Below are 24,990 nucleotides of genomic sequence, written 5' to 3'. Positions count from 1 at the left end.
GATCTGCTGTATGTTGATATGCCTTTACCAAATGTCAAAATCAGACTTCAATGCTAAAAATGTATTCCATTTAATGTATATAATTTGTGAATGGGACCTGGGAGGCACTGTTGAGTTTTGATTGCAGTTGCAACTGCTTTTTTTTGCTGTCTGTTTTTCTTTTACAAAATCTTAATATATATTTTTTAAAAATAAAATGCACCATATAACTTTCCCCACAGGCCTTCTGGCTGGTTTGAGGACATCACAGGTCCTACCTCTTCCTTTCCGCCAGTAGTGCAGGGAGTTTTTTTCTGCTGCACTGAATGACACACACCTAATGACATGCAAGTGCAGTTACACTCTGGGGTACAGTCTGACAACAAAGCCCCAGAAGATGGGTGCAATGCTGCCTGAGCTCAGCAGATGTGGGCTGAATGACACTGGAAGTCATTAACCCTTAAGGCTGATGATATCTAGTGGCAGCAAGAAATTGTATGGAAAGCAAAAGACTGAAGGTGAATATTAAAGCAAAAACCTTTTCTATTTCTATTACTGGGTATTTAATTTAAAAACAAGAGGTTAGGCTTTATTAATTGTAGGACCTAGTTTGGGATCTAGTTGCAAAGACTGCACAATCCACCTTGAACAATAAGTCCTTTCTCATGGGAGCCAGTTAGCAATTCAACATTCTTGTACCCAAAAATGTATAGTTCCGTCATCCATACCTGAATCATTGCTAGGGGCAACTGAACGTTCTCATGGCCTAAACCATCAAAATTACCATTTAGTGTTAATCTATGAGAAAAGAGGCTATAACCTGCAGATGGAGATTACAAACCACTTCTTAAGCAAGCCACTGCAGAGAAAATGCTTATCCGTTTGTAATGGATAAGAAACTCAGGACCAAAAGGACAAGTTAAAAGTAGAAATATAGGCAAAACTTTTTTTTTTTTTTTCATTTTTGACAGAGCAAAAGGAGGGTGATAACCCGTCAGACTTTTTTTTTTCACCATCCGTGTCTTATTGCAGAGATTTTCTTTCACTTCCTGTCCCATAACCAAAAGAAAGCGAGAGGAGATCCTTGCAAATTAACAGAATCCCTTCCCTTGGGGCATTGTTTGGTAACAAGATTAGCAAAACATGATTTCCATTGACTGGTGTGGGTTCTTGTACAGAACTGTTCTATGCACTGTTTACTAAATTAGATAAAAACCTTAACTGAATGACATTTATGCCTCTATGTATAAAGCAATGGAATGGCCTTATGGCAGAAATACCACTGCATTAAAATAAAAAATACATACTGCACAATTATAAGGAACAGCAGTGTACTTTAAAAAAATGTGCATTGTGCTCCACTTGCTTTAAAATGCCAAAGCAAAAGAGTGATATTGACATGAAAGGAAAAAAAAGAAGTATAGTTATGTGACCTGTAAAGGCCCATTCATACTATTGCAGTGTATAGTACATGGGCGGTAACGAGTGCAATAACATGCGCTGATTGGAGGCAGATTATTAGCACAATTTCTGGCACCACACTCCAGTGGAACGCATTTTGAGCTGTGCTGCAATGTGCGGTGCCATTTAAAATGTGTTTCTGCAATGCAATACTGTGAATAGGTCCTCAAGGTCAAGTGACCAGCCTTGCCTTTTATCACAGAATTCTCTCTGCAGCGTAAAGTAGAAAAAAAATCCATGGGACACTACAAACTCCACACTGCAGCCAGTATTTTTAAATGAAGTGTAAAGTATAGGCAGCAGTGTGAAACTGCTGGACATTGTGGTGTCCAGCAAAGAGTGCTATATGCTCTGGTGTAAATAGGTGCCTTAGTTTGCTAAATCATTGTGTATAAACAACCACCATTAAAAACCTTAAGAGCCCATTCACACAGGGGCGATACGACTTGCCGGGGCGACCTGTGACATGCACGGACTTCATATCATTGAAGTCAATGCAAGTCGCCTTCAGGTCGCACCAAAGTAGTACAGGACGCTTTTTCTAAGTTGGAGCGACTTGTGTCGCTCCTATTAGAACGGGTCCTGTGCTAATCAATGGCAGGCGACCCACCGCGACTTGTCAGGCCACCAAGTCGCCTGACAAGTCGCACTAGTGTGAATGGGGACTTAAAGAACAATAAAAAAAAAAAAAATTTCAGCCATTTTTAGGCCCCATGCACACAGGGCGTTTTTGCAGCTGCTGTTAGGAGTGTCAGAGTTTTTGTTTTGCAGCTTAAAAACGCCCCTTCATGTTATTCTATGGCCTCATGCACACACAGGGCTTTTAGGAGCTCCAAGTGGCATAGGTATTTTTAAGCTGCAAAAAAAAAATACAAAAAAAAAAAAAATAAACCCAGGACCAGTGCATTCTGAAGCTGCAGCATCAAGCTGTATAAACATCTGACGCTGCTAAAGGCTGATCCGACTTGCGCTCTGATAATCTTGAGGGGGAACTCCAGGCCAAAATAGGAAAAAAAATGGGTCTGGGGTCCCCCTCAAAGTCCATACCAGACCCTTATCCGAGCATGCAGCCCGGCAGGCCAGGAAAGGGGAGGGGATGAGCGAGCGGCCCCACCCACCCTGGACCATACCAGGCCATATGCCCTCAATATGGGGGGTGTGGGTGCTTTGGGGAAGGGGGTAACTAGATAGTTATCCATCTAGTGCACCTATTTCATTAACACCAAAGCAGCTGAAACTGATTAACCCTCCCTCTGCTACTTAACTTACCAGATCAATATCCCAGGTGTTGAATTGACTTGAGGTTATACTCGGATTAAAAAGTGTTCCTTTAATTTTTTTAGATATACATATATATATATATATATATATATATATATATATATATATATGTGTATATATATATATATATATATATATATATATATATATATATATAGACAGACACACACACACTCTTGTATTTTATTCGAGTTTACTCCTGCTTGTTGGAAGCAAGTTTAACCTTTATTAAAAACTTGAGTTTCTCCTGTGTTTCCCCTTCTCACTGAATGCACTGCTGGACCATTTTAACTGCATGGTCTACCCATCTTGGAACCCTTACCCTTGCCATCCATCCCATAGGGATATTGGGTTTAGGTGCAGTTATACTTCCACCTTTGGTCCCAGCAGTTGATTGTCGATCATCCTGTTTGCTTGGTTTTCTCCATTTTGGAATCCTGGCTCCTGGTATTCATCCATCCCAATGGTTTATTGGAATAAGGCGCAGCCTGACCTCCTTCATGGTGTCCTAATAGCTGGTAAATGGCTAGTGAGTGGGGTGCGCACTGTCTGGGTGTGAAGAACCCTTCTTCATTCACTTTTGGAGCAGTGGCTTTTGCTACCACTTAAATGTTTATATGAACTTTGTTTGTACTTAAGCACTTTATTTCCTGGACTTTACAGATTGTTTATGGATCTTTTTATTACTTGCACATGTTTTGAATCACATAATGTTTATTTTTTACTTAATTGTATGATTATTACAATGATCTTATGAACTAATGATAGCGCCACTCAACATTTGTTTTTATACCCTATGGTTTATAACAGTGGACCTTTACAATATGCTCCAAAAAATCATCCAAGAGATGCTGGGACTTTGATGTGAGTTCATCTAAAGTAGTGAGATGGCAAAAACATTTGATGAGTTTACTGGATCAGGTTAGGCTGATGAAAACAGACAAGGCTACCCTCTAGTGCAGGGGTCTTCAAACTATGGCCCTCCAGTTGTTCAGGAACTACAATTCCCATCATGCCTAGTCATGTCTGTGAATGTCAGAGTCTTACAATGCCTCATGGGATGTGTAGTTCCGCAACAGCTGGAGGGCCTTAGTTTGAGGATCCCTGCTCTAGTGGGTACCCCAGAAGGTTACAAGAAAAAAAAAAAACATGCAGAAATGGGAGGAGCACCAAACCAAAGGATAAGCGAGTCCAAAATAATTTGTTAGTCTGTACTTAAATACAGTAAACCCCCGCTCCATCGCGGTTCAGTTTTTGCGGTCCCGGTATATTGCGTTTTTTTTTGTAATGTTATTTTACTATATAAATCATTAAAAATGAAATATTTTTGTGTTTTCCATAGCTCTTGCTATGTCTCTCAGTATCTTTTATGTGTTTAAATGAATTTCTATTGTTTTAAAAGTGTGTTTAAAGACCTTAAAATGCTTTTACACGTACAGTGGGTTTTTCTATTTTGCGGATTTTCACTTTTCGCGGCTGGGTCCGGAACGTAACCCCCGCAATGGAGGGGGGTTTACTGTACTCCACCGTGGTGTTTCAGGGGTCAGAGACACTCCCCGTTCATCAGGGCCTTAGTTAAAATAAGAACCCTAAATGGACTCAAAATAGAGCTTTCCTGTGTCCTTTCTGAGCAGGGAAGCTAAATTCTGGATCAGAAGAGTAAAGTACACACGAACCAAATATTGGCTGGTTCAACAGCAACTGTCCGACATTCGGTCAGTGTGTACAGCTGTCCTGACAGAAGGCGGTCTAACGTCCAGCTTTTGTTGAAGGGACATGCTGGAAAACCAGCATCCGAATAGCACTAGCAGACAATAGCTGCCAGCGCTAATAAGGCGTGTTCTGACAAACCAGATCGCTACACTAACATCGCTTAGTAAATACGGCAAACTCGTTTTTTTTTTCGTTGAGCCCACTGGGTTGAACGGTTGAACAAAATAAAAACTTTACATGTTTACCCAGCCTTACCGGCCAGCAATATCTGTGTGAGAAATCAAGATAAGTGCTATCTTGATTGCTCACATGTATACTGCTGGTTAGTAACTCTCTTGATCCAGCAATTAGCTGCCCTGCACAGGTTAACACAGGAAAGCTCTATATTGAGTTCAAGGTTCCTATTATAACTGAAGCCCTGGTGAAAGGGGAGTCTCTCTGGCCCCTACACAAAGCTATGTTCTTTGGTACAAACCAATACATTTTATCGGACTCTTCTATCTTTTGGTCTGGTGCTCCTTTACAATATTCACCAGCACAGACGCTTGTAGTGTTCATTGGAAGATGGAAGTTTCCTTTGGTTGATGAAGAGACAGGTTGACAAAGCAGGAGAAAAGCTGGTAGACACGGACAGAGCACTGTCACCCTAGAACAGGAAGTGCCTGCACAAGAATCTTCATGGCAGAATCACCAGTTATATTAATACAAATTTAACAATGACTTTATGGATTGCGTTAACATACTGTATATTTTAGGAGCTCAGCCCAGACAAAACTCCTTTCCTGATTTTTAGTATGGAATTACTCATCTTGTTCTTTTATCCCTCATCCCGGTCTTCCTGCTGGAGCTTCTACCTCGGTTCTCACTACCTTTCAATATCAGTTTTCCTGTTGCATCAATGGAAGTCTTGCTTCTCCTGCTGCAACAAGGAGATTCAGTCTTCTCTCTTTTACAGGCAGGGGAGGTCTCAAACATGCAGCCAAGGCAGAGAGAATTCCCATGTTGTCCACAGTGGCCAAACAAATGCTACTTTTTCTTTTGTGGAAGAAGCAGTCTCAAGTCTTCTGCTGCAATGGAGATGGTCTTACTACTGCTGGTGCAGCAGAATGCCTCTTTCTTCTTGCTGCCTTAACCCACATATTATAAGAAATTAAAATGACAATAGGGAGCATGAGACCTCCTCATAATTGCTGTAGACCAGTTAAGAGGACTTAAAAAATCAAACTAAAATCTTACTGGAATATGCTTGGGAGACAAAAGATAATCAGCTGGCAATTCAACTCACTAGCCTTTACCAAAAACCAAATACTTGCTATGTTTTGGACATATACCTCCCCTACATTCCTACAGTGTACATTCCAATAATAACAGCAGCAGACAGCTGCGAATGTCACATAGAAGCAACACTTGGCCTTACCTGAATCTCGCTGGTCCTCTTCTTCACCGTTTCCTCCTTCTCGTTCAGTTCTTGCTCCACGTTCGTCTTCTCCCTAGAAGACCAGCAAACCATACAGGAATATCTGAAGACATCAGTCACAGCAGGCATGCTTATCCAGCCACCCAGGCCGGAGTCCCACTTTAAATACATTGCTTCTTTTTTTTTTTTTAACACGCCGTTAGAAAGCCTGGGAGAGACACCGGCCTAGGTAGCACTAAAACCAGCACCTCATCGTGGGAGAACGGCCAGGGTAAAATGGGAAAAGCTGGAGGAGGAGAGCGAGAAATCAATGAAAGAGTCTGTGATGATCTCACTGTTGCTAAGGAGGAATGGGCAAATGCACAGTGCTGAGGAGTCAGGTGGGAGGGGAGGCAGCGGACAGCAAGCTGTGCACTTAACTCTGCACAAGCCTAGCTGTCAGCTCAGAACACATAGCATCAGACAGGGGGAGCTTAAATCAGACCGGAAACACAGTGATGCTCATTGATTTGCAGGATTATGAAAAAATAAAATAATAAAATGTGTTGGCAGGTATTGAATGGAGCATTTGAATTACTCCACGCCATAGACGCTGAACTTCCCCGTTGTGACTGGATAAAACCTCCCCAGTGTGAATTTGGCTTTCAATCACGCTACAATTGTTTCTGACCAGCAATGAATATTCTATGTGCAGTTATCAATTCTAAACAGGAACACGTACACAATTATGGCAGCTACAAGCCAAGTACATTATTTTACTGTTAATAGAATATGGCAATTCCATAACACTGTGTAAAAGTAGTCATAGGCATTGACCAATTAGACATCAGCAACAACACACTTATGATATCTTTGCTATTGCAACTAAAGTGTATCTATGAAAAAGATAGCACTTATGGTGTATCCCCCGCGCCTAATGGAATAAATTTATTCGAACGTAGATGAAGATGTGAGCAGCAGCTATAGGGGTAGGGTTAATGTGTCACAAATAGTCTTGTGAGGCAAGACGATCTACAGCGCTTGCTATTGGTACTATGTGCAATATTCAAATAAATAAATTATTTATATATAAATAACTTGTGTTGATAAGTTAATGTGCAAACAATTAAGTGTCACAATTTAAAGTATGAATAAATGAATAAAAAAGGTCACATAAATGTATGCAATATACAGGTGAGTATTCCAGTGTTTAACCATACAATAGTGAAATGATCAATAAATATGACAATAGTGCAAATACCCCATTGCAGGAGCAGCACAAGGGAATCCATCTTGGCCCGGAAGGCCTGCAAGCGTGATTGGTCTAAGTGCTATATGGCACATAAGACTCACTACTTCAGGTAAAAGATCCATCTTTATAATATCACTGGAAAAAGGAACCCATGCCACCAAAAGTCACGAGCCATATTGGATAAATTGAGCACAGAGCACCTGCACTTTGATTTAGGAAATGGAAGATTTTTATAATAAAATCATTTGGACTCTACTAACCATTGTCACTATTTTGATGGACTTTCAATCTATTGCACTCTAATTAACCATTTATTTTTACTATTGTCATATTTATTGATCATTTCACTATTGTATGGTTTAACACTGGAATACTCACCTGTATATTGCATACATTTATGCAACTTTTTTTATTCATTTATTCATACTTTCAATTGTGACACTTAATTGTTTGCACATTAACTTATCAACACAAGTTATTTATATATAACGTGTATCTATACCCACATTTCCTTTCTAGTTTTAGATACAGCAGGGAAGAATTAGAATCCCTGTCAGGTTTTACTGCTATGCTGACCATACAAGGACCAATCATAATACCTTCAATGAAATCAATCTGTTTTACATAAAATTTATCACCGACACAGTGTGCGTCTTTTCCATAATTCATGGACTGGATCATATTATCAGATTCTGTGAAGGTTCAGTCAGTGTGTTACATGTATGGCCCCCATTAGAAACATGTCCCCTCATTTCCTGTTCTGGTGACACAGTTTTATCAAACAGGAAATGGGGAAAACTCACCAACAGCAACACAGATAACCGACAGGTTCTGACCTTTCCCCACTCCATCCTCAAGCAGAAAAAAAAAACCTTCTTCGTAAAGCAATACACAAAAAGTATTCCTTGCGAGATTTCTAAAGTGACCAAAAATGTAATAACTGGTTTTAATGCTGCGGTTTTAAATTAAACAGTTTTCTAATTTCCTAAAACCAAGAATAATTTTTTTATTTTATTTTAACTTGGCTACAGTGGTACAGAGAGGATTTATGTCAGCTCCCACTGACATCACTGCGAACATCACAAAACTGCAGAAGCCTACACAGTCCTAACAAATTTTGCCAAAATCCTGCCAAGGGGGACACGTCATCTAAGTCTAATCATTAGCTGTTTGGCTGGAAGTAAATCCCTAGGCAAGTCCAGAGAAATACGTAGATCTTTTAAGCATTCCCTTTGTAAGAACATGATTTATGTGAATATCTCATTAATGTTCAAAGACCCACGCCTAGCCTCTTTAAAGCAAAACTCCAGTCATAAATAATCATACAAAAATGAATAGCAAATTAAAAAATGAAATGAAAGGAGAAAAAAAAAAAATGCAACAATTCCCAACCGTTTTGCTGGATATGGGTCCCCCTGGGTTACCGCTAGTAACCGCATATTTAAGCATGTTTCTCCAAGTGTGAGCACTGAGAGACAATGACCAGTCCAGTATCTTTGGGTTTTTTGTATTTATTTGGTAACTTGGAAGGGAGAAGGGATGAGTGGGATACTCCTGGAACTAAGCTAGGCTCGTTTGGCGGAGACACTTGAATACTGCTAATTGGCGCTGACTTGACACTGGCCGAATGCCTATCAATGCTGACTTGACGCTGGTTAACGCTGGCTGGATGCCTGTTAAACGCTGAAATGACTTGGGACTGCTTTCTGACTAAAAGAGTCCTCTTCAAGCTCCCCTAAGCACTCCTGCTGAGGTAGCTACTTGAATATACTGCAGCACTGCTGAACACTTCAGGGCCCGCACCGGCGCCCCCTTTCTCTCAATTATCTTCAGGGCTTAGACACAGGCACCCCCTTTCTAAGCCACCACTACTGGCTAGCTGGCTCACGGATCACTTTGACCTTATGGAGTGGTCCCCTCTCTCAGGCAGACCCATGGGCAGTTTTGAGTACTTACAACACTGTTTTCCAGGAAACTTCTGCCCAGCAGCTCCACTCGGTCCACAGCACTCTGGATCTTTTCTGTAGCCCAGCTCAGCCTCCGGCCCTCTAGGCCGACCGCCCAGGACACCCTCACTTGCTCTGACAGGAGGAGAGACAGCCGTCAGCCTCCTCCTGGGACTCTGTTTCCCGCCAAAGACACGCTGTCATGTGCTCCCCTCAGGCTTATACCCAGTCCTAGGGTGCAAACTCCGCCCACTGAGACAGATATAAGCCCTGGTGCGCTATTGGCCAGGCTTCCTCCACTGTCCAACAAGAGCCCTCATTGGATACAGTGGGGAGACTCCCCAGATTCAACAGACCACACCTGGGAACACATGACAGCTTAACTGACTGATCAGGCCCCTGATCAAGAAGACAGGGCCACATATATGCTTTTCCTAGCACCTACCTAGGAGGGTGCTACAAAAAAAAAAACTGCAATACTCACCTTCAAGGCAATAGATACAATTTTCTTTTCTGCAACCATGGGGGAATCCCTTCCACTAAGTTGTTTTCTCAATGGATCAATTTGGGTACAATCAGCCTGCCCATACAAGGTTCATCAGGGACTGGTCAAGATTCAAACCGTCTATGGCCAGCATCATTTAACTCAATTCCTCTGAACCCAAGTTGCCCAGGACTCACCCCAGCCTGTGACTGGACAGTGAAAATAAAAGCAGCACATTGATTAGCTCATTTCCTAGCTTTCTTGTGAATGAATTGGCAGTCTTTATTATGCTGCAGTTCTAAAACAGTTTTCTAATTTCCTAAAAATGTTTATACAAATTGATGAGCTTCTTGTACTGCTTCTTCCTCTTCCACTCTGAGATCTGCTGTACAGGGATCACAAGAGGCTCATACCAAGTTAAAGAACTTTAGATCCTTGATATGTTTGCCCCAACCCCACCTCTCTTGTGCCATCATGTTTGATTACCTCGAGGGTGCACCGATGTGCCAAAGGCCTCTGCCAGGTATTCTGGACCAGGCAGAGACCAGCAGCATATATGAATGCGTGCACGCACACAGATTTCCTGCTCATGTGCACATAACTCTGGGTATTTGGGACCTCGATACCTGCAGCTTCTGTGCACATGCACAGGAACCCCCCGCACATGTGCACAAGCTTCTGCTGGATCCCAGAAAAAACTGCAGCACAACTACGCACAAGTTGAATCACACGTGTGCACCCATCAGCAACACTGCCTTCTGGGATATCCTTGGCACTGAGAACCACTACATCATTCTCGCCTAGGCATGCTTTAGTGCTGCAGCAACAAAAAGGTCAGAAACCTTTTAAAAAAAAAAAGGAACTATTATTCAAATGTGGGAGAGGAAAAACTTGTTTTTACTGGGTGACGGTCTACTTTACATTCAAGTACGTAGAATACTTGCATTGCTTACATGCCAATACACCCGAAGAAATACTGTGTGGTGCATTGCAGTGCAGGTGCATTATGGAGGTGTGTTGGATGCCATTTAAAATGAATGGGAAAACAAACACCAACATGCCAGACACAGCAGTAGGTGTTTTTGGAATTCCTTTCCTATATCATAAAATGGGGTTCCAAAACCACCAGATTGGGGAATGATGAAATGCAATTGGGGGTGGGAAGTGTTGGGGAGGACCGGACTGTTAATTTGCACCAATAAGTGACTTACAAACTAAATTACCTAGCAGTTAGGCTATGCTTCCTGCAGGCATCTCAAGGCTTAAAGTATATCAAGACCAAGAAGCTTTTTCTTTAATTTTGGATAAAAAGGGGAATAAAAACCCTGTCATATTTGTGTGGTCTAAGATTTCCCCTGCCCTGTAGACATAACAGGAAGTGGGAGGAAAATGATTCAAAGTAAGGTGAATTTAATCTTTGATAGGTGTACCCCATAGGAGGAGTTTACTTCACTTCCTGCTTCAGTCACAGCTGTACAATGTTGGATTTCCCCTCACTTTCTGCCCCAGGTACAATCTCCCCAGCAAGGCCAGAGACAATAAAAACCTGACAGTGGTTCCACATCTTCCCCATTCCATCCACAACTTATAGGGGTATTAAATTCAAAAGTAAATCATTATATTGCAGCTCCTCACTAATTCTTAGATGTGAGAACTGCATTCGTTTTCTTTTTAGGCTCTCTTTTCACCTGGTATTCCAGCCAGTAAGTTGTTTTTCAACAGAACAAGCTCTCCTGCAGATGCAGCAATTAGGAGTGTCGAGACAAACCATTTACCACTGAAAGGGGTGCTTACAATAAACGGCTTTTAATTATTCATGTAAAACCTTTATCCCAAAAGAAAAAAAAAATGTTGCCGTTACGGTTTGTGTAACTGCAGTGTGAGCTGGAGTTTGACTTCAATTTGTTAGTGTACCTAAATCTGCTAGTACATCTAACACTCCCCTTCACCCAGACCAACAGCGCTGCTGTTTGTTGTGACCCTGTGCTTCGTCATCCAGAGTGGGGGCGGCACTCTAATACAGGAGGTGCGTTACTAGCCAGTTCACCAGGTGAAAACAGAGGTAAAAAAGAAAATCAATGCAGCCACCACATCTAAGGATTGGTAAATGGCAATATATTACATTTTTGGTTTTGGATTCTGTGGTCTGTGCATTGCTATGCATAGTGTACATACACATTAATCCCTGTCCTCAGATTACACTCCAAGGGTGCGATCTCACATACAAACACAGGTCAATTAACCCTTGTTAGGAGCCAATTAACATACCTGCATGTCTTTGGCGTGTTGGATAAAAACAAACTATGAAAACATACATAAATGTACAGGAAAAGCATGCTGAAAATCCATGAAGATAGTGTCCTAACTGGGATTGGACTGTAAACACCAGTGCTGCAGCCAGAAATGCTAACCACTAAGTCACTGTGCCGTCCAAGGCCTTGCAGCTCTCTCCAGATTGGGGAATCCTTGTAGATACTATAAGCCAGATAGAAAGCGCATGGGCAATATATAATACGGGAATACGCAACACGGGGAATATGTAATTACAGGGAATACGGGCACAGTGGTGTAGTGGTTAGCACTTTCACCTAGCAGCAAGAGGGTCGCTGGTTCGAATCCCAACCATGACACTACCTGCCTGGAGTTTGCATGTTCTCCCTGTGCCTGCGTGGGTTTCCTCCGGGTACTCCGGTTTGCTCCCACGCTCCAAAGACATGCTGGTAGGTTAATTGGATCCTGCATATAAAAAAAAAAAAAATTGGTCCTACTATGTATGTATGAATGTGAGTTAGGGACCTTAGGTTGTAAGCTCCTTGAGGGTAGGGACTGATGTGAATGTGCAATGTATATGTAAATCGCTGCGTAAATTGACAGCTCTATATAAGCACCTGAAATAAATAAAAATAATAAAAATATATAACTATGGGTTGTGAAGGATTCAACAGCTGGACACTCTCGGTATCCATTGTATACAACTGGTCTCGTCTTTTATATTATAGGCATGTTTGTCAAGCACTTTTGTGAGTAGAATACAATTTATAAGAAATTTTTTATTTAAGATTTCAGACCATGCTGAAGCAATTTCTATATGTTTTAGAGAGGTGTAGTTATGAATGCAGATATTTTTGTCCAATAAAGAATACTAGCTCGTTTTAGAACCTTCATCAAAATGATGAAATATGAATTAAATGTGTCCAACATAGCAGGCCCTTTACATTGACCCTGAAATCAAAGGGCACTATGTACAGAAACAAAGCTGAGGCTATCATAAGATCTCAATCAAAATATAAGCCAGCAATAATGTATTCCTGTTATATGCAATGGTCTATTGCACAAACCAAACTGCAGCAAAAGCTTTGGAAATTGAATACATCTGCAAATTCATGGGACTTCTTCCATCAAGCCAATTATACCAGAAATAGAAACCCAGACAAACAAAAGCATGATCTCCACTAAGCTGTAACAGCACCTGCAATTCAATTGAAACACAATTCTGCAACTACAGCAATGTACATCTCAAAATGGACAGCATTAAAGAGATGAACCTCCGCACAAACAGTATTTATTACTTAGCTTATTCCCATATGGATATACAGGATCGTGACCTATGCATTGCGTAGAACGGGAAATGTTCAAATACTGCTTGTTGACATGGGGGAACTGTACACCACGGTGAACTCTGGGTCTATGCCAACATTCTTCAGAAATGAATGATGACTGTGTCTATAATTTATATAAAGCAATAACTATATACAAAGGCATGTCGTTGAGGGAAATAAAGGTCTACAAACTAAAAATAAAATAAAAAATGAATACTTTCTAACTATACTGCCTTGGGCCAAATACACTTGGGCATACATTGTAATGTAAGGATGTATTTCTTTGCCTGAGATACACAGCTGCTGTGTTCTGAATAGTACTGAGTACTCCTAGTACTGAAAATATGTGCATGACTGTATGTAGGTTTATGCCACTACTTGAGTAAACCCGTGCAGGCGTAACAATGTACCATCTTGGACAGAGACTATGCCCATCCAGGGTTGTAAATCCATATACATGGGCAGGTTTACCCAAGAACCCAGGGACAGCCATTCATTACTCTGGGCGGCTGTTTGCAGCAGCTGTGAATTTTGGGTGCAGAAATGCTCCCACAATCTACGTTCTTAAAATCTCAACTTTTTCAAAAGACAGCTATTGCATGACTGGACAAAGTTAAAAGGATTAAAAGGCACCCTGGGGATCCCTTAGTAATTCTTCAAAGTTAATAGGGTAGAATTTACCATATTAGGGGAAGTATGAACTCCTTAGAAGGATCCCAGGATTTTACCAGAACTCTAATCCAAATTTAAAATGTTACTTGCATTGCAAACTGCCGGTGATATCGGAGATTGTTAAGAAAGTACAAAACAATTCTCTGATGAAACCGTTTTATTTTTATAGTCTGACTTCCATCCACCAAACATTAGAACAGAAGACTGTGGAAGGAGATAGCTCTGATATTAAAAGGAAGAAGTCCCTAAATACATTTAAGGATTTTCATTTTTTAGGGGGAAAAAAATAGATTTTTGTCTTACTGTAAAATCCTTTTCTCTGATGTTCATTGACGGACACAGCTCCATATCTTCTTGACACTTGAGTTTATGCTGCCCCCTACAGGAGTAGGACACTAGGCAGAAAAAAGTTTGACTACGCCTATAGGGCAGTCCCAGAGGGTATACTCCCACTTCCTGCTATAGATCTTCAGTTTTGTAACAAGCAGTGTCAGAAGAACATATAACCCAACTCAATGGAGGGGTGGGTGCTGTGTCCGTCAATGAACATCAGAGAAAAGGATTTTACAGTAAGACAAAAATCCAGTTTTCTCTTTCATTCATTGACGGACACAGCTCCATATCTTCTTGACCCTTGGGACATCCCGAAGCAGTGTCAACATGAGGGGTGGGAAGAACACAGCTATAAACATAATCCCCAAAGGCTAAACATAGCCAACCAGGTAAAACAGGAGCTCAAACAGGAAACAACTAGAGCTCACCTGACTAAAAACTACACCCTCAAAGAAGACTAATCCTCTCCAACCGCGGCCCGCAAAACCTTGCGGCCAAAGGCAGCATCCGCAGATGCCAACACATCCACCATATAAAATTTAGTGAAAGTGTGCACGGACGACCAGGTGGCCAACACTGCAACCTGCACCACTGACGCCTGATGACTGAAGGTCCAAGAGGCACTAAGTGCCCTCGTAGAATGCGTCTTAACAGGGAATGGAGGAACCTGACTCTTAATGGAATAGACCTGCAACCCCACCTGCCTGATCCATCTTGAAATGGTTGCAGCAGATGTGGCCAGCCTCTTACAGGGTTCAACTGTAAGGACAGACAGGGAAACCGATTTTCGAAAGGACTCGGTCACCGCCAAGTACACCCCGATTGCCCGAACCACATCCAAAGAATGTTAGGCAATTTCGTTAGGGTGCTTAGGCTTAGGACACAAGGTAGGCAACACAATGTCTTCACTTAAAAGGAAACCAGAGACAACCTTAGGAAGGAACGACTGGCAGGGACGAAGCACAGCTAGCTCCGTGAACCACCAAGTAAGGTGAACGACAAGACAAAGCTGCCAGCTCCGACACCCTACGTGCAGAAGAAAAAAAAGCCACCAAGACGGCTACCTTCTGGAACACTGTAAACAGAGGAATCTCGTGAATATTTACCAACGGCGGTTACTGAAGAACCAATAGCTCCAAGTTGAGATCCCACAAGGGCAATGGAGACCACAATGGGGGAGCCAAGTGGCAACCCCCCTGAACAAAGGTGCGAACCAAAGAATGCGTAGCCAAAAGACGTTGAAAGAAAACCGCCAAGGCCAAACCTGGCCCTTAATGGTACCCAAGGCCAGACGCTGCTCAACACCTTTATTAGAGGAAAGCCAAACTCAGTCACCGAAAAGCAGCGAAGGTGAACCCCAAGAGATTCACACCCGCAAAGTACGCTCCTCCAACAGGATGGTAAATGGTCCTAAAAGTAGATTTACTAGCTTGCAGCAGCGTGGGAATCACGTATTCAGACAGCCCTCTATCCTTCAGCACCAGGCTTCCGACAGCCAAGGCATTAAGACAGCGACTGTAAGGCAAGATGGAAAATTGGCGCATGGGCCAACATATCTCCTCTAAGAGGAAGTCTCCAAGGAGAATTGGCGGCCAACCGTATCAGATTGCGCACCAAGGCCAGTCTGGAGCCACTAGGATGTCCATATCCTTTCTTCCTCAAACCTATGAAGGAATCTGGGCAGAAGTTCTAGAAGAGAAAAAAGACATAGATGAGGATACTGGCCCCAAAGGGGCCACCAGTGCGTCTTATGTCAGCCAGAGGATCCCGAGACCGTGCCACAAACCTAGGCACCTTCCTGTTTAGACGAGAGACCAACAGAACCACCTCGGGAGTTCCCTACCGGAGACACAACTGATGAAACACCTCCGGAGGAAACCTCCAGTATATCGATCCAGACCAGACCCCCTGAGCAAAATCAGTGCCAAAAAACGCCACCCCACTCGGACAGGCTGGAATCCGTGGTGACCACCGTCCAGTACAGGGGAAGGAAGATTTTCCCTGTTGAAGCACCGGAGAGCGAAGGCACTGAATCAAAGACCCTCTCGTATCCCGGCTCAACAGGATCAGATTTATGAAGAGACTGTGGATTCTTGCCCCACATGGCAAGAATATCTCTTTGCAGAGGTTTTGTGAGGAGCTGTGCAATCGGAACCGCCTCGAATATAGACCCCATCAGACCCAGCACCCGCATGCCAGTCCTGAAAGACGACCGACTGCTTGACCACAGGAGCCAAATTCATCCTGCAGATCTTGGAGCTTTCCCCATGCGAGGAATACCCTTGGCTGAGGCCAAGTCCAGAGCAGACCCAGATAGTCCAACGAAGTGGATGGAACCAGAGCCAATACCTGGAAAATTAATTTCCAACCAAACTCCTGCAGCTCCTCACCCACGGCAAGCGGAGGAGGCGCGGATGACCAACATACAGTATCTCACAAAAGTGAGTACACCCCTCACATTTTTGTAAATATTTTATATCTTATGTGACAACACTGAAGAAATTACACTTTGCTGCAATGTAAAGTAGTGAGTGCACAGCTTGTATAACAGTGTACATTTGCTGTCCCCTCAAAATAACTCAAAACACAGCCATTAAGGTTTAAACCGCTGGCAACAAAAGTGAGTACATCCCCCAAGTGACAATGTTGAAATTGGACCCAATTAGGCATTTTTCTTCCCCAGTGTCATGAGACTTGTTAGTGTTACAAAGTCTTAGGTGTTAATGGGGAGCAGGTTGTGTTAAATTTGGAGTTAGAACTCTCACTCTCATACTGGTCACTGAAAGTTCAACATGGCACCTCATGGCAAAGAACTCTCTGAGGATCTGAAAAAAAGAATTGTTGCTCAACATAAAGATGGCCTAGGCGATCAGAAGATTGCCAAGACCCTGAAACTGAGCTGCAGCACGTTGGCCAAGATCATACAGTGGTTTAACAGGACAGGTTCCACTCAGGACAGGCCTCGCCATGGTCGACCAAAAAAGCTGAGAGTCATATCCAAAGGTTGTCTTTGGGAAAAAGACATACAAGTGCTGTCAGCATTGCTGCAGAGGTTGAAGGGTAGGGGGTCAGCCTGTCAGTGCTCAGATCATATGCCGCACACCGCATCAAATTGGTCTGCGTGGCTGTCGTCTCAGAAGGAAGCCTCTTCAAAAGATGATGCACAAGAAAGCCTGCAATTTGCTGAAGACAAGTAGACTAAGGACATGGATTACTGGAGCCATGTCCTGTGGTCTGATGAGACCAAGATAAACTTATTTGGTTCAGATGGTGTCAAGCCTGTGTGGCGGCAACCAGGTGAGGAGTACAAAGACAAGTGCGTCTTGCCTACAGTCAAGCATTGTGGTGGGAGCGTCATGGCCTGGGGCTGCATGAGTGCTGCTGGCACTGGGGAGCTACAGTTCATTGAGGGATCCATGAATGCCAACATGTACTGTGACATACTGAAGCAGAGCATGATCCCCTCCCTTTTGAGACTGGGCCGCAGGGCAGTATTCCAACATAACGACCCCAAACACACCTCTAAGATGACCACTGCCTTGCTAAAGAAGCTGAGGGTAAAGTTGGTGAATAAAACCCCCAAAAAAGTTCCAATTCTGAGACCGGAACAAATCACCCCTAGTAGTAGCAAGTCTTGCATTGCTCCGAAGAGACCTTACAGGCGGTCTGGGGATAAACGCAGGTAGGAAGGAAAGAACGTTTCTAGAGGATAAGACCGAAACTCGATCTTGTGGCCGGACAGAAGCAGCTCATGGACCCACCTGTCTTGAATCAGGGAGGTCCACGGGTCCAGAAGGACCCGCTCTTAGCTTACCAGGCCAGAAGGCGGATGCCCGTCCGTCAGCAGCTCTGTCCGCTTGAGCAGTTCGGATAGCTTGGTCAGCAGCTCGGTTCGTCAGCCGCAAGTAGGCCGCAAAGTCGCGGCCTAAATTTTTGGCACGATCCGACAGCTTAAGGCGCGTACCCGCGGATGATAAAACATCCGCTCAAACTCCCCGTTTTGCAACCAGGTCAGCAGCAACAACATCCAACCCCCCCTTCTGGAGCATGTGGCAAAGCCAGTTCCTACCTCATCCAGTGGGGCTAGGTTGCGGCCAACCTAATGCGGAGCTGAGGTCGGGTCGTGCTCGCTGTTGATAATAGTTCTCAAAAGGGACACAATTGAATGTAGTTCTCGCAGGAACAGAAAATAATAAAAGAAGCAAAAATATTACATTTAAAAAAGGAAAGAATGCTAGGACCAGAGAGATCCCAGCAAGGAACTAGGTCCTGACTAGGCAGAAAAAAAACTGAAGACCTATAGCAGGAAGTGGGAGTATATCCCCTGGGACTGTCCTATAGGTGTGGTCAAACTTTTTTTCCGCCTAGTGTCTTACTCCTGTAGGGGGCAGCATAAACCAAAGGGTCAAGAAGATATGGAGCTGTGTCCGTCAATGAACGAAAGAGAAAAAAGTAATTGTTATTAGCAATTAAGCATAGTCTAGAAGAACACTCTACAGTAAACAAGATACAATGGGTTTCACCAAAAAGAATTGAGGGGACTGAAAAAAATTCAGACTACAGATGATACAAGTAGGATCTTTTGGGCTCACTGTAAAATCCTTTTCTATGCATTCATTGGAGGGGCTCTGCTTCATCAACTACTGAGGATAGTGCCACACGCAGGAGAACAACACTAAGTATTATTAAAGAACAACATACAGTCTGGGGGCGGCCCCTGCCGGTATTCAATCACTCCAACCTGTGGAGCAAGCTGAGTTACCATCATAGCATCTCAGAGTTAGAACATAGAATATTTCTCCTGAAATCTCAGTTTCTTTGGTTTTACTTCAAGCAAATCACTGGCTGGATGACAGGCCAGATTGATAATAAAGATCCTGGCAGTCTCCTAAGCTTAAGGCATCAAGCGCATGCATTCTTATGTTTTGTGAGGGTTTGGCCGTGACAGCCATGGCTAGAGAAGCCTGTTAAGTTTCACTACTGGAGAAGCATATGTCCGGTCAGCCTTGGGCTGTCCTGTCACAACGTCCCCCTACTGTGCCTCGGCTGTGATGGGTGGCATCCTGCTCCTTCTCCCACCATACTCTCATGATACTGGCCTGGGTAGCAGACAAACAAAAGGAAGTGAGTGGAAATCTTTCTAAACTATTGGGATGCCCCCTCTAAGGCATTTGCCAATGAGTGTCACCATTGTTCGATTTACCGTCACCTTCTGTTTCTGTGAAAAATGTTGGATTCCCCATAACTCCTTTTGACTATGGTCACAGGAATAATAGAGAAAGTGAATGTTCGCAGCAGGGACACACTTTAAAAAAAATAAAAAACAAATAGGGTTTTGAATCCTTCCACACTTCAGAACTAAAAACAAAGTTTGGGCTACATATATACTTTAAGCCTTTAAATTGCCAGAGTCGTACAGACAAAACATTCAAGTCTTCTGCACACATTACCCCATCTCTGCACACTCACCCTTGAAAGTCTGAAGAGCGATGGCGTGGAGATTTCAAGCAATCGCGCACAGCGCGTAACATTTTAATTGATCATTACTCACGCTCCATTGTAATTTAAGAGAGAAGAATGCCTAAATAATGTAAAAACAGATAAAGACCGAGGTAATGTAGGCTATGAACTGCAGACATGAAACAAAATGCTGGAAGGCGGTTTCTTTGAAGGCTCATAATCCTTGAGAGACCTGGTCCCAGGGCTGGGTACAAACCACAGCAAAAATGTTGCAGACTAATGGCAGGAGATCAAAGGTTTAACGAATCCCGGGATCCCAGAAATGTCCAACATCAGAAGGTCAGAAAGATGCTATTGTCAATATTTATCGGAAGGTAATGAAACTGGCAACATAGAAGTGCAGCTCAAAAGCAGTTAATGACTGCATCGCACCCAGGGGATGTGTGACAGAAGTCACAAGTGTCTAGTAAGCATGGAATCCCATAGCAATTGTCAGATTAACAGTAAGAACGGGTTTACTGCTCACCAACCCTGCAATTTTCTGTGACAACTTGAGCTTAACTTAGCAAAGAACAGCGGTACTGCGGTTTTATCCTAATAACACTGATCGAAGTTGATTGTATCATAATGAAGAGAGAGATGTGAAACGTATAAACATGTACCATACAAGGTAGGTCTGTATTTTGTTATGGGCCAGATCCAAGCATTTATTTGTCAACTCTCATTACCAGTTGCTTGAATCTAACCAACAAAATGGTTAATTGTATATCTAAGCAAAAAATAAAAACATATGAAGTACAATCTGTCCAATACATGCATAACTTTCCATGGTTATTCCCTCCATTCCGTCAGGGGTACACATATAATTGGCAGAATGCTGGTGGGCTTTAAAGTCAAGCTGTCACATATAAAAGTACAGCTAGCATCGCTGTTTTGTGCTGGGAACAAACTCCATTGTGCATCCCTAGCATAATGATCAAGCTCTCACCAACAGCTCCCTTTTACAGTTTACAGGAACCAAGGGCATGGGCTTCTGATCACGTTACTACTGTCACATACAGTCAGTGATCAGGAAGCACATGAAAATACCTCCAGCAATGTCCTTTAAGACCTGGCTCTCAAGGTAATAAGGGGCTAAAACTATACAAGATGGTGGATACCGGTTTGTCTGTCTAAAATTCAATAAACTCTTAACTTCCTGTAGTCAACTGAAAACGGTGTCTAAATGAAATCTTAAGCATTGTTGGCAGCTCTGTCTACTGAGCTTCAGAATTCGATTTCTTTCCAAGCAAAAAGATTCTGCTACCTTGACTTACAATCTGTGTAGGTTAAAAGGCTCTTAGGTGATGTATTTCTGAGGGTGTGTCTACATAGGAACGGAGTCCCCAGCAGCTGCCCTTGCAAAATAAGCAGTTTCTTGCTGCAAGAGCAAGGTAAAAAAATGATAATGCTGGGACATGCTCTAGAGGAGGGAAGGTAGGTTTGGGGTAAAGTGGTTCTAAAGGCTCAAGGTTTTTTACCTTCATGCATTCTATGCATGCCCCCTAGAGCCGACCCCCCCCCCTTGCCTGAGCCCCATCGCGATGCAGCGATGTGCACAAGAGCCTCGGCTCTCCCTCCTCATTGACTGAGACAGCAGTAGGAGCCATTGGCTCCCAGTGCTGTTAATCACAGGCAGTGAGCCAATGAGGAGAGGGGGCAGTCCCGAGTCACGGATGTGTGTACGTGAATGGACATACAGAGCAGCAGTTTGGGAGGGGGCCTGCTTGAGTGCGCCCAAAGCAAGCTGCTTGCTCTGGGGAACTCGGCAAGAGGGGGGCGGGGTGCAGGAGGATCGGCAGAGGTTTGCCTTTATCACTTTAAGTTTGAGTAATGTCTGAAAAATGTGCTTAGAGGGTTTTCAGTCTTAAACAAAAAATAAATTAAAGCCAAAAAACACTAGTTTCCGACACTTGCTTATCTAAGAATCCTGCACTGTCCTCACCTGGGCTGGATCGGCATGTTTACAAAGGGAGGCCATCCGACTCCTTGCGGCTTTGCAGCCGGCTTCCAACTGTGCATGCGTTAGAAATTTCGCTCAGATCGTCTAGGCGGTTGCAGCGGAAGAGGGAAAAGGTACCCGCTCCCCCTCAAAAAAATAAAAAATAAAAAAATTGCCGAAAGTGGGAGAGCAGGGGGGAGGAGGTGTTAAAGCAGAACTTCCCTTTTAGGATGAATTGGACGGGTCTTATCTGTAGTTTCTGGTGCAAGCATTTCAGAATGGGACTTGTAGCTTTAATTAAGCAGAAGTAGTTTTATTAGTTTCAGTCTGCATGCATTCTATTATATGGGAGAGCCAAAGGCCTATAAGAAACTCACAAAGGGGCTATAGAAGCAAATAGGCAACTTTCATCACTAATGAAGAACAATTAGGACTATTTATGAACAAAAAAAAAAAAAAACAAGAAATAATCTGAAATTTTTCCTGGAATAACCAGTCAAATTTCATTTTTTACTAACTGGGAAAGTGAAGAAAAAAGAAATGAATAGGAGTGTTACCTGTAGACAACAATGTATTTTCCTCCATTTTTGTTCTATAGGGTTTTTATCATCGTCGTCCTAAATTAAAACAGCTAGGTAATTGACTTTTTGAGGGTTTTTTTTTGTGAAATGAGCTTGTACTAGGGTATGCACTGATTACAACAATCTTTTTTTCCAGCAGCAAGCATGGGGAGTATCAAAATAGATTTCCATTTTCTCTACAAAAGACTTCATCCCTCCTTTGTTTCTGCGTAAGAAAGGAAACAAAGGACAGATGGGTGACAAAATGCTAATGTGTATCTGTGCTGAAAATCATTAGAAAAAAAAAGACAGGAAAAAAAAAAAGACTCTGCAACCCTAAACAATCAACATCCACAAGTAAACTCATCAGGAGAGAAAAACAGGCTGCTATTGCCGACTCCATTCTGAAATGCTAGCTGCTTGGTTCTTTATCGAATTCACTGGTTTCAATACTTTCTAGGACTTGACATGGAACAAGTACACCAAGAGAGTGAGTTTAAAGATAAAGACTGTACTGAATTATTCTATATCAGTGAAAAAGTATTGAAACTAAAGGGTGCCATTGTTGATGTTCTGGTTCTCGTTCCCACTGACAGCGGTCACCCAAAGCGAAGATTCTAAATACCACCAATTTCCTCATGAGTACAGCTAAAGGTGACAAATAGATATATTTTTTGACCCTACTATGCAATGTATAGATGTGATATCTTAGTTTATCTGTGTCATATTTCATCCTCTTCTATATTCAGGGTAGGGTAGAATACATATGAAATTGTTTTATAGTAGTTCGATACTGGATTTGTGATAAAGGAGATGTCTTTTTTAGAAATTATTTAATGATTATGTATTGTCATAGTATCCTTGTATTGAGATCAGAGGTTCTGATAACACAGCACTGAGAAACTGAGAAGCTCGGTTGTCATTACAGGGAGCGGGTCCCTCCCCCCCCCCCCGTCGCCTTCAGCGGCTCGCCCGGGTCTCCCGTCCCACCGGAAGACCCGGGCAACCAGCCTGCACGGCTGCCGAAGACCCAATCAAAGCCGCATTCAGCTCTGATCGGGTCTCCATGCAAAAACCCCGGAAGTGATGTCATGAGTGACATCACTTCCGGGTACTGTCTGGCGCCAGTTTCAAAAAAGTTACAGCATTCAAAAGAGCCAAACTTGGCGTTTTGAATGATTTTAAGTGCAGAGGAGGGGTTTGGGGTCTTTTAGACCCCCAGATCCCTGTACAAAAATACCTGTCAAAAAAAAAAAAAATGTTTTTTTTAAATGTAAAAAATATCGGCCCATACCGATATGCATTGGCCAAAATATCAGTATCGGCAACGAAAAACCGATATCAGTCGATCACTAATTTTATACACCATTACATTGCCTGTCTATATCATACCTAAGGAGGTATATACGAAGTCCCACGCTCTTTGCAGTTTTTGTATAGAATCTAAATACCAGTTGGTGTTCACCAAAGCTTACCACGGTGGAGATAGGCAGGAAACCCTATTGGACCCTAACTTTCCTTGCTGTAAACTGGTACCAGGTCACAGCCCCCAGGATTACCCCACCATGGGATTTTTGGAGTACAAGGGCTTTTGTGTAGAGACAGTTCACTAGGTGGTAGAAAAAAGCAGTTGGGTCCAGGCAGAGGTCATGGCAGGTTGCAGACATGACCGTAATCAGGTTCGGACAAAGGTTTTGGCAGGTGGTAGGCAAGGGGGTAGTAAGGCCTAAGCAGGGTTCCTGGTGGACATCAAGCAAGAGAGTGGACAGGTTATTCTGGGTCAGGAACAAGTAGGCAAAAGGCAGGTAAATGTTACATCACTTCAGTAATGACCAGAAACCAATATGCAGATCAGGTGTGCTGAGTTCACAAATGACTGAACTGGCTGCATACTTGTTCTAGTGATGTTGACAAGCAAACTAGCATTATCAAAAGGAAGTCAATGACTGACTCGTGCGCTAAATATGGCTCTCAGTGAATCTTTCCTTTTAATTCCAAGGAAGAATTGTATTTCTATATTATTATTTTCTGTTCAAATCCTGGAACACTAACTTAAAGACATCACCATGCACTTGTTAGAAAGGGAAATCCCTGGGGTACACTGTAACCAGGGAGATAAACCATTAAGTCACTGTGCTGAGAGCAGTTATAGTCAACAATCTGTTTTCATTACAATAATATGGCTAAGGATATGAATGAATTGTAGTCATTAACTGGTGTTCTGGCACCTTTAAGTGCCAAAAAATTTAGACCTGGCGTCAAAAAATATAGTTAACACTGGTTGACACACCAGGGGCCATCACAGGTTTTTCCCTCCGGCAGCCAAAGCATCGTTTTCAGTTTTCCCCAGGCCTTGCCATAATGGGCATCTGCGACTGAGCTCAACACACGTATATCCAGGCAGATCCTCCTATTCCCTGGCTGGATAGGCCTGGTGTAGGTAAAGAATATTAACCCTTTCAAGTCTGGGGGCTATCTATACCTTTGTGACCAAAACGCTTTTCATCGTTTTGACCTGAGAAAGTTGCTGCTTATCCTTATCAAAGTATATTTACCTACGTTCTTTGTTGGACAGATATGACCTTCTGTTGGCAGAATAGTGAAGCCGGTAGGAAATTTTATATATTATATATATATATATATATATATATATATATATATATATATATATATATATATATATATATTATATGATATACACACACACACACTATAAATCGAGAACATTTATGTTACATGTATAGTGCATTTAAAATCTGGAGAAATATAACAATTTCTTCCCTCATTCATTTTTGAGTTATTCTGACAAAAGAACCGTGTTGAAGTCCAACTAAACACTCATTTATTTCTGAAATGCAGCCAGGCTGCATATA

General features: G+C 42.6%; 1 protein-coding gene across 1 annotated transcript in view; it reads right to left on the bottom strand.

Annotated features, from left to right (window-relative positions):
* EPS15 (epidermal growth factor receptor pathway substrate 15) overlaps window positions 1-24,990 on the bottom strand; it is a 207,165-nt gene that overhangs the window by 81,656 nt on the left and 100,519 nt on the right. The window contains exon 14 of the mRNA XM_082265510.1: window positions 5,852-5,924. Within this exon, the coding sequence (XP_082121636.1) occupies window positions 5,852-5,924 (73 nt within the window). The remainder of the gene's footprint in view (window positions 1-5,851; window positions 5,925-24,990) is intronic.

Source organism: Pelophylax lessonae, assembly GCF_965119305.1.
Source record: "Pelophylax lessonae genome assembly, chromosome: 8".
NCBI classification, from domain to species: domain Eukaryota; kingdom Metazoa; phylum Chordata; class Amphibia; order Anura; family Ranidae; genus Pelophylax; species Pelophylax lessonae.
The sequence above is the reverse complement of the archived record's forward strand: the minus strand, read 5'-3'. Positions and strand labels throughout refer to the sequence as shown.